This window comes from Sesamum indicum, linkage group LG14, assembly GCF_000512975.1.
Source record: "Sesamum indicum cultivar Zhongzhi No. 13 linkage group LG14, S_indicum_v1.0, whole genome shotgun sequence".
Classification (NCBI taxonomy): Eukaryota; Viridiplantae; Streptophyta; class Magnoliopsida; order Lamiales; family Pedaliaceae; genus Sesamum; species Sesamum indicum.
The window spans coordinates 186,537-203,573 of NC_026158.1; the positions used below are offsets into that span (position 1 = coordinate 186,537).

At 34.8% G+C, this 17,037-nt stretch overlaps 1 protein-coding gene across 5 annotated transcripts; it reads left to right on the forward strand.

Moving 5' to 3' along the window:
* Positions 8,676 to 14,313, forward strand: LOC105176543 (uncharacterized protein At4g26450-like). Of its 5 annotated transcripts, none has more exons than XM_020698737.1 (5): positions 8,676 to 9,112; positions 9,641 to 11,759; positions 12,403 to 12,524; positions 12,663 to 12,848; positions 13,475 to 14,313. In XM_020698737.1, exons 2-4 carry the CDS (start codon positions 9,766 to 9,768, stop codon positions 12,713 to 12,715), a joined length of 2,169 nt encoding a protein of 722 aa, XP_020554396.1. In that variant the 5' UTR covers positions 8,676 to 9,112; positions 9,641 to 9,765; the 3' UTR covers positions 12,716 to 12,848; positions 13,475 to 14,313. The 5 variants fall into 5 exon arrangements, with proteins under 5 accessions (XP_020554396.1, XP_011097679.1, XP_020554397.1 ...); XM_011099377.2 differs by having other exon boundaries at positions 12,403 to 12,487; XM_020698738.1 differs by having other exon boundaries at positions 12,663 to 13,591; positions 13,746 to 14,312.

Consider the following 17,037-nt stretch of genomic DNA (forward strand, 5'->3'; position numbering starts at 1 on the left):
ACCGGAAGAATAATTAATGGAAAAAAAAATAATTATTATAAAATCGTGCTTCTCTCTCTGTGTGTGTGAAAGTGAAAGTCAAACCCCCCAATGCAATGGTTTGTCGGTGTCGTCCGGTGGCCGGTGCCCCTGCCCCTGCCCCCACCCCCATTGGTAAAAATTAACAAAATTTTTGGTCTATTTTTACACTCATTTTTAATATAATATCTAAACAATATTAATTAAAAGGATAATTATATTTACAATACTTAATTAATCATCTATTTATATAAATTATAAATGTATTTTACATAATTATAATAATTACTCACGAAAAAGTCAAAAAATAATAAGGGTGTATTTGGATTGATGAATTTGAATTTAAAAAAAAATTAAAGAAAGAATTTCAAATAACTCCATTCGAAAGGAATTTGCAATCCATCCATATTAATCAAAACTTAATTAAAAATTCAAATGGAAGGATTTAAAATTATTCAAACATATTCAAATGATGTACTTCAATTTCAAAGTTTTCATTTCTATCTCCACAATTCTTTTTCTCGTGTAGGATGTCACTTTAGTTTTGCCACATTTTATGCTTATTTACGGGTGTGTGTGTGTGTGTGTGTGCGTGTGGGTGTGTGTATGTGTGTGTGTCACAGTAAAACATGTTTTTCTTCCATTTTGAACATAGAAAAAGTGAGGTGTTGCTTTTATCTTCTGCGTCAACGAATGTCATTTGCGTCTTGTTACATTTGTCATTCTCCTTCAATTTCTAAATCTTAATTTCTATCTTCACAACCCTTTTTCTCATGCAGGATGTCACCATAGTTTCACAAGATTTTATGCTCATTACGGGTATTGTTTGTCTTTGTGATCTGTTTATGTCATTTGCAATATTTTTGTTTGCTTGCATAGATGTGTATTCTTATTTTTGTTAACCTGATATGAAAGAGTATTTATTGAAATAAAGAGCAATAACAGGACAAGAGAGAGTGCATTGTCCCTCTTCTTTTGTCCTTTCAATATATCTGGTTAGCAAGAGTGCTCTTGTATTGATTTACTTTACTAGATGGTATATAGTGAGAGAAAATGAGTAGAGGATTGATAAAATCGCATAAATGCCTTGGGTGGTTATGATCTGCTAACCAATTTTTGAATTGGTTACGAGCGACCACTACAAATGTTGTAGTTTTGAACTCTGACTTTGGTATGTTTAGCCATTTTGATTTCCTTTCTGTTAATAGCGATCTCTATAATTTACACTCTTGAATCACATGGTAATTTCTGTAGCATAACCTTGATTTTCGGGTACTCGCATGGAAGAGGGAGAATGGTCCTTTTGCTCAGGAACAATTAATCAGTTATATATGCTTTAGCTGATACTTGACTCATGCTTGTGCTTATATGTGGCTTACTGTTTATCAGGTAAAGAGATAATCATTCACCTGCCCAAGTTTCTGTAATTTTTCTGCCTTCAGGTACTTATGGGCAGTTTCATACATATTTGGTTTACTTTCTGATCTCATGTTCCTTTTGAGCAGTATGGATAGTTGGATTATCTTGAAGGTATTTTTCTATTTCTTTTATTTTTTTCTTTTTAAGGAATTGAAGGCACTTTTCTAAATTAGGTAAATTGCAGGTATAAATTGCAGGAATTAAAGCGCAGGTGAGGAAAGAAGAAGAGTAGGAAGGAGAAGAGGAGGAGGAGGAGTCATCATCATTTAGATGATGATTCTGCTGATCTACGACATAAAAAGAGCAGCAGGAGGGCATATTCAGACTTTGATTCCGACGTTAGTGCTTCAGATGATTTGCGAGTGGGTAAGGGCAAGAAGCGGTCTGAGAAGAAGAGAAGGAAACATCGCCATGAAGAGGACAAGCTTCTACAGTGGTGATACATCTTGTGCTTTAAAGGTTCCACTAAACTGCTGCTAAGTGTGTCCTATTTAATCTTTAATCTAGTGGTTGATGAGCTTCTTGATGAAAACCACTTTAGCTTAGTAGACAATGCATTAGTTTGGTGGATTTGCTATTTTTCTGTTTGATGTAACGTATCATTTTAATTGTTTTATTCTTTTGGTTGTAAGAATTCTGATATTTACTAAGTATGCTATGTGTGATTCCGACATGTGATCGGTCCTGTTAATTGAAATATTGCAGTAATGCTTTGGAATTTTATTAAGTTTAAAGTTGTTTTACTTGTTGGTTGCTATTCGATACTTTGGGGGAAACCTGTCTGTGGGTATCAAAAAGAGCTTAACTATTGCTACTCTTTTGAACCTAGTGCTATTATTGGAGCAAAGAAGATTGCAACATTTCCCAGTGTGTTTTATATATGTAATTGTATTAGAGCAATGATTTTGTGATTAATATTATCTAGTTTTCGGATCAACCTATCTGAAAATCATGATCTGGTGTAGTAGGTTTCTGTTGAGATCATGATGTCAAGGAATATATTTTTATATGTTCTAATCAGCTACTGTATTTCTTTTTCAATTTTATCGACCACAAACTTGATTAGTTTTGTTGAATGATGCCCCCTCCTTTTTCCGGCTTTTCCATTTCCCTTGTTTGTGCGTCTTTTTTTTATGTTGGTGTGTGTTGGGGGGGGGATGCGTCACGGTAGAACATGTTTTACTTCCATTTTGAACATAGAAGAAGTGAGGTGTTGCTTATATATTCTGCGCCAACGAATGCCATTTGCATCTTGTTACATTTGCCGTTGTACTTCAATTTAAAAATCTTCGGGCCCGTTTGGTTCTGTTTTCATTTTCATTTTCAGTTTCCAACATTTGAAATTGCGTAGAAATGCTTTATTGGTTTTTGTGCGAAAACTGAGAATATGTCTGGATTAGTTATTTCCAAATGTAGGTATATAGGTGTGAAAATGTTGAATATAGGTATATGTATGTTTTATGTGACAGATGACCAAATTGATTAAATAGGTGAAATTATAAAATAATCAGAGTGAGTCTTGCCATTTGAAATAATTTTAATTAATTTGAAACAAGAAAAGACATGATGACAAGATAAGACAAGTATGACAAACCCATGTGACCTATAATTTCAAAAATTTGAGAATTAAAATAGGAATGCATTCTCAATAAAAATGGTCTGACCAAACAAAATTCCAATTACCCAAATAGTAAAAAGTGGAAAAAATCTCATTGAAAACACAACCAAACAGGCTCTTCATTTCTATCTACACAATTCTTTTTCTCGTGCAGGATGTCACCTTAATTTTGCCACATTTTTTGCTTATTTACGGGTGGGTGTGTGTGTGTGTGAGTGCATGTGTTGTGTGGTGTGTGTGGGGGGTGTGTGTGTGTGTGTGTGCGTGTGGGTGTGTGTGTGCGAGCGTGTGGAGTGTGGGTGGGCGTGTGTGTGTGTCACGGTAGAACATATTTTTCTTCCATTTTGAACATAAAAAAAGTGAGGTGTTGCTTTTATCTTTTGCGCCAACGAATGCCATTTGCGTCTTGTTATATTTGTCATTCTCCTTCAATTTTTAAATCTTAATTTCTATCTTCACAACCCTTTTTCTCATGCAGGATGTCACCATAGTTTCGAAATATTTTATGCTCATTACGGGTATTGTTTGTCTTTGTGATCTGTTTATGTCATTTGCAATATTTTTGTGTGCTTGCATAGATGTGTATTCTTATTTTTGTTTACCTGATATGAAAGAGTATTTATTGAAATAAAGAGCAATAACAGGACAAGAGAGAGTGCATTGTCCCTCTTCTTTTGTCATTTCAATATATCTCGTTAGCAAGAGTGCTCTTGGATTGATTTACTTTACTAGATGGCATATAGTGAGAGAAAATGAGTGGAGGATTGATAAAATCTCATAAATGCCTTGGGTGGTTATGATCTGTTAACCAATTCTTGAATTGGTTGTCAGCGATCACTACAAAATGTTGTAGTTTTGAACCCTAACTTTGGTATGTTTAGCCATTTTGATTTCTTTCCTGCTAATAGCGGTCTGTATAATTTTCACCCTTAAATCACATGGTAGTTTCTGTAGCATAACCTTGATTTTTGGGTATTCGCATGGAAGAGGGAGAATGGTCCTTTTGCTCAGGAACAATTAATCAGTTATATATGCTTTAGCTGATGCTTGACTCATGTTGTGCTTACATGTGGCTTACTGTTTCTCAGGTAAAGAGCTAATCATTCACCTGCCCAAGTTTCTGTAATTTTTCTACCTTCAGGTACTTATGGGCAGTTTCATACATATTTGGTTTACTTTCTAATCTCATGTTCCTTTTGAGCAGTATGGATAGTTGGATTACCTTGAAGGTACTTTTCCATTTCTTTTATTTTTTCTTTTTAAGGAATTGAAGGCACTTTTCTGAATTAGGTAAATTGCATGTATAAATTGCAGGAATTGAAGCGCAGGCGAGGAAAGAAGAAGAGTAGGGAAGCAGAAGAGGAGGAGGAGGAGTCACCATCATTCAGCTGATGATTCTTTTGATGATTCTGCTGATCTACGGCATAAAAAGAGCAGCAGGAGGGCATATTCAGACTTTGATTCCGACGTTAGTGCTTCAGATGATTCGCGAGTGGGTAGGGGCAAGAAGCGGTCTGAGAAGAAGAGAAGGAAACATCGCCATGAAGAGGACTAGCCTCTATAGTGGGTGATATATCTTGTGCTTTTAAGGTTTCACTAAACTGCTGCTAAGTGTGCCCTATTCAATCTTTAATCAGATGGTTGATGAGCTTCTTGATGAAAAATCACTTTAGCTTAGTAGACAATGCATTAGTTTGGTGGATTTGCTATTTTTTTGTTTGATGTAATGTATCATTTTAATTGCTTTGTTCTTCTGGTTGTAAGAATTCTGATATTTACTGAGTATGCTATGTGTGATTCCGACATGTGATCGGTCCTGTTAATTGAAATATTGCAGTAATGCCTTGGAATTTTATTAAGTTTAAAGTTGTTTTGCTTGTTGGTTGTTTTTCGATGCTTTAGGGGAAACCTGTCTTTGGGCATCAAAAAGAGCTTAACTATTGCTACTCTTTTGAACCTAGTGCTATTATTGGAGCAAAGAAGGTTGCAGCATTTCCCATTGTGTTTTATATATGTAATTATATTAGGGCAATGATTTTGTGATTAATATTATCTAGTTTTCGGATCAGCCTCTCTGAAAATCATGATCTGGTGTAGTAGGTTTCTGTTGAGATCATGATGTCAAGGAATATATTTTTATATGTCCTAATCAGCTACTGCATTTCTTTTTCAATTTTATCGACCACAAACTTGATTAGTTTTGTTGAATGATGCCCCCTCCTATTTCCGGTTTTTCCATTTCCCTTGTTTGTGCGTCTTTTTTTTATGTTGGTGTGTGTGTGTGTGGGGTGTGTGGGGGGGTGCGTCATGATAGAACATGTTTTACTTCCATTTTGAACATAGAAGAAGTGAGGTGTTGTTTATATCTTCTGCGCCAACGAATGTCATTTGCGTCTTGTTACATTTGCCATTGTACTTCAATTTCAAAGTCTTCATTTCTATATACACAATTCTTTTTCTCGTGTAGGATGTCACCTTAGTTTTGCCACATTTTATGCTTATTTACGGGTGTGTGTGTGTGTGTGCGTGTGTGTGTGTGTGTGGTGTGTGAAGGTGTATGTGTGTGTGCGTGTGGGTGTGTGTCACGGTAGAACATATTTTTCTTCCTTTTTGAACATAGAAAAAGTGAGGTGTTGCTTTTATCTTCTGCGCCAACGAATACCATTTGCGTTTTGTTACATTTGTCATTCTCCTTCAATTTCTAAATCTTAATTTCTATCTTCACAACCCTTTTCCTCTTGCAGGATGTCACCATAGTTTCGCAATATTTTATGCTCATTGCGGGTATTGTTTGTCTTTGTGATCTGTTTATGACATTTGCAATATTTTTGTGTGCTTGCATAGATGTGTATTCTTATTTTTGTTTACCTGATATGAAAGAGTATTTATTGAAATGAAGAGCAATAATAGGACAAGAGAGAGTGCATTGTCCCTCTTCTTTTGTCCTTTCAATATATCTCGTTAGCAAGAGTGCTCTTAGATTGATTCACTTTACTAGAGGGCATATAGTGAGAGAAAATGAGTGGAGGATTGATAAAATCTCATAAATGCCTTGGGTGGTTGTGATCTGCTAACCAATTCTTGAATTGGTTGCCAGCAACCACTACAAAATGTTGTAGTTTTGAACCCTAACTTTGGTATGTTTAGCCATTTTGATTTCCTTCCTGCTAATAGCGGTCTGTATAATTTTCACCCTTGAATCACATGGTAGTTTCTGTAGCATAACCTTGATTTTTGGGTACTCGCATGGAAGAGGGAAAATGGTCATTTTGCTCAAGAACAATTAATCAGTTATATATGCTTTAGCTGATGCTTGACTCATGCTTGTGCTTACATGTGGCTTACTGTTTGTCAGGTAAAAAGCTAATCATTCACCTGCCCAAGTTTCTGTAATTTTTCTGCCTTCAGGTACTTATGGGCAGTTTCATACATATATGGTTTACTTTCTGATCTCATGTTCCTTTTGAGCAGTATGGATAGTTGGATTATCTTGAAGGTACTTTTTTATTTCTTTTTTGTTTTTCTTTTTAAGGAATTGAAGGCACTTTTCTGAATTAGGTTAATTGCAGGTATAAATTGCAGGAATTGAAGCGCAGGCGAGGAAAGAAAAAGAGTAGGAAGGAGAAGAGGAGGAGGAGTCATCATCATTCAGATGATGATTCTTTTGATGATTCTGTTGATCTGCGGCATAAAAGGAGAAGCAGGAGGGCATATTCAGACTCTGATTCCGACGTCAGTGCTTCAGATGATTCGTGAGTGGGTGGGGGCAAGAAGCGGTCTGAGAAGAAAAGAAGGAAACATCGCCACGAAGAGGACTAGCTTCTACAGTAGGTGATATATCTTGTGTTTTAAGGTTCCACTAAACTGCTGCTAAGTATACCCTATTCAATCTTTAATCAGGTGGTTGATAAGCTTCTTGATGAAAACCAGTTTAACTTAGTGGACAAAGCATTAGTTTGGTGGATTTGCTATTTTTCTGGTTGATGTAATGTATCATTTTAATTGCTTTGTTCTTCTGGTTGTAAGAATTCTGATATTTACTGAGTATGCTATGTGTGATTCTGACATGTGATCGGTCCTGTTAATTTAAATATTGCAGTAATGCTTTGGAATTTTATTAAGTTTAAAGTTGTTTTTACTTGTTGGTTGCTATTCGATACTTTGGGGGAAACCTGTCTATGGGCATCAAAAAGAGCTTAACTATTGTTGCTCTTTTGAACCTAGTGTTATTATTGGAGCAAAGAATGTTGCAGCATTTCCCATTGTGCTTTATATATATAATTGTATTAGGGCAATGATTTTATGATTAATATTATCTAGTTTCTGGATCAACCTCTCTAAAAATCATGATCTGGTGTAGTAGGTTTCTGTTGAGATCATGATGTCAAGGAATATATTTTTATATGTTCTAATCAACTACTGCATTTCTTTTTTAATTTTATTGACTACAAACTTGATTAGTTTTGTTGAATGATGCCCCTTCCTTTTTCCGGCTTTTTTATTTCCCTTGTCTGTGCATTTTTTTTTATGTTGGTGTGTGTGTGTGTGTGTGGTGTGGGGGGAGGGTGCGTCACGGTAGAACATGTTTTATTTTCATTTTGAACATAGAAGAAGTGAGGTATTGCTTATATCTTTTGCGCTAACGAATGTCATTTGCGTCTTGTTACATTTGTCGTTGTACTTTAATTTCAAAGTTTTCATTTCTATCTACACAATTCTTTTTCTCGTGCAGGATGTCACCTTAGTTTTGCCACATTTTATGCTTATTTACGGGGGGGTGTGTGTGTGTGTGGGGTGTATGTGTGTATGTGTATGTATATGTGTGTGTGTGTGTTTGGTGTGTGTGTGTGTGATGGTAAAAATGTTTTTCTTCCATTTTGAACATAGAAAAAATGAGATGTTGCTTTTATCTTTTGCGCCAACGAATGCCATTTGCGTCTTGTTACATTTGCCATTCTCCTTCAAGTTCTAAATCTTAATTTCTATATTCACAACCCTTTTTCTCATACAGGATCACCATAGTTTCGCAATATTTTATACTCATTACGGGTATTGTTTGTCTTTGTGATCTGTTTATGTCATTTGCAATATTTTTGTGTGCTTGCATAGATGTGTATTCTTATTTCTGTTTACCTGATATGAAAGAGTATTTATTGAAATGAAGAGCAATAACAGAACAAGAGAGAGTGCATTGTCCCTCTTCTTTTGTCCTTTCAATATATCTCGTTAACAAGAGTGGTGTTGAATTGATTTACTTTACTAGAGGGCATATAGTGAGAGAAAATGAGTGGAGGATTGATAAAATCTCATAAATGCCTTTTTTAATACTTCAATTCAAATGCAACCGAAATAGTTTACGATATTGACGGTTTGGGAATGAATGTACAATTTTTCATAAAATAAGATAATTTGTATAAATGATATCAACGTTTTTTATGTGTATATATATATTTATTCAAAAGATAAGAGTGATTTATATAAATAATTATAAGTTAGGAAGTGTAGACGTAATTATTCTTAATTTTTAACTAGTACAAAATAATTTTAAACAAAAACACAAATTAAAAAATCATTTGCAATTAACTAGTCAACAGATGTGTGTACAGTTTTGAGACTTTTGACGTGTGAATACCTCGGACACGAACCAACCCGATTAACTGTTGGATGGTCCGATTGCAATGGAGCGGGTTAGGGAAATGGATTTCCGAGGCCGACGCCTGCCTTCATTCCCCGCTTGTCTGCCGCAATCTCTCTCTCTCTCTCTCTCGGAAAGAGAAAATGCAAAGTAGAAAACATAGAAATGGATTATTCTCGAACAACTGCACCGTAAGATATCTATATCTATAATCTCTCGTCAGACTGTAATTGATTCCTGTGCTTTGAAGGGATTTGGAAAAAATTGTTTTAAAATACAAATACACACAGACAGACGCGATCCTGTATAATGAGTTTGTTTGTGGTGACTGAGGTGAAGAATTGTTTTGGGGGTCCTTTGATGATGACAGAGAGAATTGGATCTAAAAGATGAAATTTGGACTTCCACCTCTATTTCATAAGGTACCCACTGCTGCGCTGAATTTGAAATTTTTGGTTCAGATATCGTTGTATCTGCAAAGTGATCTGTTCTCACTGATCTATTGAGCAGGAACAGTATTAAAACAATGTAGTTATACTAATCAGGCAATAAAGAGAGCAGGATTATTAATTATAAAAGAGAAAAGGGAGAAAAAGATTGTTTAATTTAGGGTTTTGCTATAAATCTTTTAAACAATTTGAGATACGGCCTAGAAGTATTTGTGTTGATGATATGAGCGAAAGAAGTTTTACCTATGTTGTCAGTAACGCTGTTCTTCAGTGTGCCATTTTTATCAACATAATAGTACATTATTACTGTTGTCATTATCGTCATTACTATTATTATCAGTCCCAGTATTAGTTGTTTTAAGTTTTGTATCCTTTTTGCTGGTACATAATAGGGAATAAATGGAATACAGCTTACTTTGTGAATTTGCTAAGAGATGGAAAATGCATAGAATGATGTTTCAGCTGGTAATATATAATTGTTGATAAAAGATTTGAATGTAGCCTTGGCTGTGGACAAATTTTTGGAAGTCCAGTGACTACATAACGATGAGGATCTGGTGAGAAACGGGAATCTCGTTGGAGGTCTCATAGTTGCTGATCTAATTACCAAACATTTGTCTGGAAAAATGCAAGCAAGGCATAGGATTGGACCTGAGAATGGATACAGGTCAAATGCTATGGGGATTAGAGGTGGTGTGGCAGCTGCTTCCCGGATTCCACCTGAGGGTTCAATAAGAGGTCATCAGGTGTTTAATTCTGAATCGGGAAACTACAACTGTGATGGCTATGTACGTGGTGGTGGTCAGTCGAGGCAGTTTCAGGCACTACCATATCCTCCAAGGAGGACTGACATATTCGTGGAAGCTGGCAGGCTAGCAGCTGAGTATTTGGTCTCTCAAGTTAAGCTGCCACAAAATGCACTCTCAGTAAAGTGGCACAATGATGGGTTGAAGAATAAGGTGGGCAACTTTCAGGGATTTAGGGCACATGAGACTGTGCAGGTTTCTCTGGATGGCCGTGAATCAGCTAATTCCTGTTTGAGGAATTCTGCTCCTGATGCAGGGTCAGGTGGGCGAAGGTATTCTGATGAATATAATTCCGTGGCGTTGAGGAATTCCGTGAGAGGGAAGACTGGATCTTCGAATAATTATGAAAGGGAGGTGGACATAGACTCGGCTAGAAGTGGGTCATGGGCTGAAAGGAGTATGGCTTCTCCAGGAACGGAGGCTGACAGGGAAGCTTCACTCTCTCTTCACAATGAGCAGCTTGTAGGTAAATATGACAATGTTGGGACACAGGCTTCAGCTCCTGGTGGAATAACTCATGAAGGTATAGGTGCAATTAAGCTAGAGTGGGGATTGGATAAATGCAACTCAGTTGAGGATGGTGGTGCAAAAGCAAGTTCTGGTAATGAGAAACTTATAAACTCAGATGCCACTGGAGGTGAATATGGAATGGAAAAATGCAACTCACTGGAGGACGGTGACGCAAAAGAAAGTTCTAGTAATGAGAATGGTCTAAAATCAGATGCTGATAGAGAAACGATTAAAGGGTCTGATGATGCTAATAAGTTTGATGTAGAGATGGTTAAAGAAGGAAGAAATGACAATGACTTGGAACGAAAGGTGGATGAAAATATGGAGGTCACAGCTTCAGTGGAGGGGGATAGTGTGGTCAGTGTGGATAATGCCAACTTATTGAAGCATAGCAAATTTCAGATTGTTTCCACTGAAGGCAGTTCTTTGGCAATCAAGGATACAGAGGGTGAACAGGATCCCGTGAAGGAAGATGAGACTAATACTGAGAGAGAACTTTCTGAAGGTGCTGGAATTTGTATAGTAGATGTTGGTAATAGCATTTCGGCTGGTAATGCTTCATTTAATAAAAAAAATGAGTCAAAAAGTTGCGAGTCTGATGTTTTTCATGCTCAGGCCATGGAGAAAGAACTGGATGTTATGTACACCACCAAGCCAGGACAGTGCTCGAGGTCTGGAATTTCTCCTGATATCACTGTTGAAAAAGAACGAGAGCCTAATGTTGGGCTGCCTGGATTTGGAAGTTCCAATTCCATGATTAAAAAGAGAGTTGAGAAACGAATACTGGATGATCACATTGACTGTAGGGAGCGTTCTAAAAAACTTAGAGAATGGGTCCCTTCAATGGATGCTCTGTCTAATGGCTGCCTCCTGCCTCTTTCTAGTTCAATGGGAGATCAACCAACTTTGCATGAGCAAAGAACTTCACAGAGTTCTCATGTGACTCTATCTCCTAAACAGAAAAGTTTGTATATTTCACTACTTCCTGAAGAATATGCTGAATCGCGTGAGTCCATGCAAGAGAAGCAGCTGTTTCCGGGTTCATTTAAGACTTTTGACCTGAATCTTGTTGGAAATTGTGATGTCAATCAGAATCATGATGCTGATTCTGTTCATATTTTTCCATCTGTTTCTGAAACTCAAAAAGAAGCGACACATATCAACGTTGATTTGTGTATGAGTAATAATTGCAATCTGCCTAAGAGAAATGGTAACCATGAGACTAATGATACTGACATTAAAGTTAATGATTTAGAAAATGATTCTGCCCAAGAAGACCAGACCTCCAGTAATCCAGAGACAAGGTTAGTTTATGTTAAACGTGCATATTCATACACAGAGATATAGTTGCAATGAATGAAACCTCCACTTCTAGATATTGTTTTGTTAATTTAACTTCCATGCCCGTGTATTTGACAGCTTTCCTTTTCTCTTTTCCTGCTTAAATTTTATAATATATCTGAATGATATTTTATATGCTTGTCTCTTGCAAAACTTCTCTTCTGATTCTAGTATATCTCGACTATACAGGGGATATATTATATTTAGTTATCTGGATGGCTTTCCTAATAATATGTATAATGCTAATGAGATTCCCGATGTTCAGGATGGTTATGGACTCATGATGTCCGAATTGCTAAGTAACTGCAGCCCAAATTGTTCTTTTGTACCCACCGACTTAAATTCTTTGCAAAACGGTATTAACCTTCCTAATGGAGAGGTAATGTACTCAACTGCTGATGACTCTTTCCACTATCTCTTTGTGATCTTCATCGAACACTCAACTGCTGATGACTCTTTCTCGTATCTCTTTCAATGATCAAAGTTTTTATTATGACAAATGCCTGTTTCGTATACCTATAATTAGTGAATCTGTTTGTTCGTCCACATTACTAGAGCTGATTAACGAACATTACTTTTTATTGATTGTTTTTATATTTCTTGCAGGGGCTTCTTGATGACGATGACTCAATTTATATGTCCCCCCAAGTATGCTTCAACTTTAATTCAAATTGGTTGTAATTTCATGGAGGTCTGTCTTCATTGCAGTTCTTTTAATGATGAATGGAGTAGGTTTTCTCTTATTAATGTACAATTTCTTTTGATGCTGGATATTTGAATGTGGTGTAGGATTTTTGCAAAGGTTACTTAAGAAATATTTTCATAAAATTATATCAACCCCCCCCCCCCCTGTTAATTTGTTTTAGGCTTTTTGAGGACCTGGGAGCAGCCAACACAGGACTGTGGGAAACCATTTTGAGCAATTATGCATCCAAGTAGTGTATATTCATTTCTGATGTCATTGCTGTGTGACGTTTTGGCAGCGTCTTTGACTTCCCACATTCGGGCAACTACAGATCTTACCTGGAGTGTTGATATTATTTGTACGGAATGTGAGTAGCCTTCCATGTGGGATAATTGATGTTGAATGATGGCTTATCTCACATGATATCAGTTGAAAAGTTGTCAAAATTAAGTGATCCGAGACAGAAATGAAAGAATAGATTCTTACAAAATCTGTAGCAGATGCATGTACAGAAATCTTAGAAATAAAGAGCCAAGGCTTGAAACCTCAGACCTTTACCCTACTATAGAGGTTTCAGTGCGTAATTTCATTGAATATGTAGAACTGTGATGCACTCACCCCAATCACAAACTGAAGATTACATACTGTTTTGTCTGCAATTTAGCTCCCTGTTGGAGTTGATTCCTGCCTCGATAATCTTGCTTGCAATAAGGTTGAGATAAATATCACCACCCCTCCTCTGCGTTCTTTTCAAATTCGAATTTCTCTCTCTTATAAACCAAAGTTGCTCTTATTTTCCCACTTTCAAGAGCATTTCTCATCTTGTTTCCATACTAGCGTTGCTTAGCACTGGAGAGTTTCAAGAAACAGAAGAAACCTCTTATTTTAGCAGTGATTACAGCTGAATGTTTTAACTTGGTTTTGCCTATATTGCTAATTGTGGCTTTTACATGATGAGCTGCCCTTTATTTGGCACTTGATGTGTTGGTGCAGCAATTGCATTCTGGAAAGAGAATAAAGGGAAAAGGAGGTAATGGACAAGATTATGCGGACAAATAATTCTTGCCAGCAGACAAGATAGAGATTCAATTCAACTCATCATGAAAGAAAGTTAGTTCCTTGGGGATTTTGATTTGATACCTTGTTGGGATGAAAAACACAGGCCCACCACCAGACTCATTCACACCTAATTATACAACTCATCTGTGTACCAAGTGGAAAGAATACGGATTTTGATTGATTTTACTCTGTCCAAATTGCATAGGATGGGGCATCAATCAAGCTGTATTTCCAAGATGATTCAGGCAACATACTCCTCCACGAGTTTGAAAAATGCACCCATGCTCTAACTGGTCATGGCTTCAGCTTGGGAGTGGTGGGCCATTTGATTCCTACATTCATGCCCACAACGACGACAGAAATATATCGAACGCTGCATCGAGATCTCAAAGGTAAATATTAATATAGATGTGACGCATGCAAGATCTCTTAATTATAAAGCTCCTAGCAGCATCAGCTTATTTTAGAATGTGAAGTTTTACTCAACGTTACATATGACTTCAACTGTTGTAGGTGTCTTTTATATTTTTAAAAGAGATCTAAGTGTAATTAAATCAAAAAGAAAAAAGAAAAAATTTACATTCTAATTCTAATTGTAAGTTTGTATGCATAATTTGGGGTTGGGGGTGTCATTGAAAATCAAAGAATTTGTAGCTTGTGGAATTTGTTCTAAGAAAATAGTGAGCGCGGTTAAATGTCTTTGTCAAGTGTCCACCCAGACAGCTCATGTTTCACTACTCTATCTAGCTAGCAAGCCTCACCCTCACCCTCACCCTCACCACCAAAATTGATAACGACATCCTCATACTTGCACGTACGTACGTTCTAACTATTTCAACCATCACTCCCTCCCTATGTTTCCGTGTTAAACCAATTAAGCAGCGTTTGCACTATTTTAACTTAAATATTTATTAGTTTTTATTGAAAATAATTTGAAGACGTTCGTACATCTTATGAGATGTTTTTAAAATATACAAGATGTTATAGATCTTATCATAAAAATTAGTTTACTGAATGTATGGATAGAATAAAACCGCAGAATTTATCGGATGTAGGTAATGATAAATTTATAATTACTTTATTAAGATTTTATAAATAAAGAAGTTATAAGCTCTTTTTTCTAAAAAAAATTATCAAATGTTTGCATCCTTTTACAAGCTCTCAAACATCTTGTCCGATTATAAAATAAAACCATAAATTCAACCAAACACTCTCTTAGTTCAAAACATATAAACTTATCTCTATCGGCTTATTTTCAGTGAAAATTTTTTGTTGTAGCTAACACGTGTTTTTTCTTTTTAATAATTTTTAGAGTTAATTATACTTAGATTACCCTAAATTTATGAAATTACATCTTTTTTCAAAAAAAAAAATTTAAAATTACAGTTACACCTCCTCCAACAGTTCTTCATTTACACCTGACCTCCTTCTGTTAGGGTTTGGATGGAAAATACTGATATTAGCAGAAAAAGCTACATAAAATTTCAAATTGTCCCTTATTAAATATTCTCATGTATTATTTTTTTTAATTGTAAAGAAATAAATATAATATATATACATATATATAGTAAGGTTAACATCATTATATCTTTTTTCCTTATAAGTACAAAATTATTACATTGGAATTTAAATAAAAGGGTAAAATTTAAAAATTTTATATAATTTATTGTTAATTTTAATATTTTTCATTCAAACTCTAACAGAAAGGAATCAAGTGTAAACAATAATTTTCAGAGGGAGATTGGAGAGGTCTAAATGTAATTAATTCTAATTTATGTGCTTGCCCCAATTCGTTGTTGGGCTTCTCAGTGAATGTATGGGCTTCCCTCCTCAAAGCCCAAGAACATGTGTACCTACCACTACCAGGGGTCCCACACCTCGAACCTTACCTCGTAGATTGAACTTGGCTACGGCCACTTTTCTCATCCCAAGGTGGGGATGCTGACACGTGGCACATAAACATTCATAGGGTTGGTCCATACCCATGGATCAGGGTAGGACCCATCAAAGAAATTTTGTCAACAATGTTTTTTCCTACATATAATATAAAAAGTATTATTTATATAGTGCGTGTGACAAGAAAATAATAAAATAAAGAAGAAAGTAATAAAAATTTAAAAATATATATATTTAAAATGACCATTTATTTTTCTACTGTATATATCATTTCAAAAACATTTTATTTTTCTACTAAATATATATATATATATATATTAATGTGCGCTCCTTAGAAACAGAAAATATAATTTGGACAAGAATGACCAAAATATTTGTCAAGATTATCGTGGAAGTATTTGCGAAGAAATTCAGCTCGTATATTTTATTATAAATAACATATACATTATATTTCATTTTAATGATACATAATATATATAAAATTTATGTTATTTATACATTAAAACTAATATGTATTTGTATATGATATTTTGATAATAAAATATTTAAGGTTGCATTTGGATTGAAAATCTAAAATTCATAGTTTCAATCTTTAATAATAAGTATTTTAACTTATTCGGGTAATTCTAAATTTAAAAGATTCAACTTTTATTTAGAATTGTATTTTGTTGTATCTCATGAATTTCATTTTTTTTTCCTCTAAAATTCGAATCCATCAATCCAAATACACTCTAAAATTCTAAATCTAATTACATGAAAATCAATATGTAGTTCGGTACATATTGTTTATTTTAACTAGTAAATGTAGCACATTCTACGTATGTGGATAATTTTTAAAAAATATTATAAAAAATTATATTATTAATTTTTTATAGAGTTAAAAATAACTTAAAAAATATAATATATAAGATAAAAATATAATATATAACTAACTTATTTAACTTCCTAAATTTAATATTTTTAATGTGATGTGCGAGTTTATATATTTTATTATTTATAAAAAAAATATTTATAATAAAAGACGTGTTAAGACAGCTCCCTAACATGTAATGTAATATGTAACTGTGAATGATGTAACCATACAAGCAACAATTTCATGTGCTAGGACATGACCATATGATACATTTGTAACACAACTTCACATCAAATCCTACTATATAATTATTATGTAAGAAAAAAGATAAAAAGTAGTATAGTGACATATAGAGCCACAAAATTCAAAATATTTAAAGCTTACATAAATCGCATTGCAACTTAAACGACTTCTTTATATTTTATTTTTCTTTTCTTCCTCGTCATTGATGCCATGTTATTTCATTTTGAGGTGGACAGGTCACACGACATGTCAAGTGAGACCTCCAAACATAAATCTATAATAAGTGATGGAGATGATTTTGAATTTTTCTGAGGCGCCAAAATTATATTTTTAATCTTATAGGATAAGGGATTAATATTTTTAGTTATAATTTTTAAAATTGCAAAAATTTGATTCGTTTAATTTTATGATCTATAATAAGTTAGTAATAAGACAATCGGTGGTAAATATGGAATCCCATTTAATTTTCTTGCTCAAATTTGATAAATTTTGATTAACGAAAGAA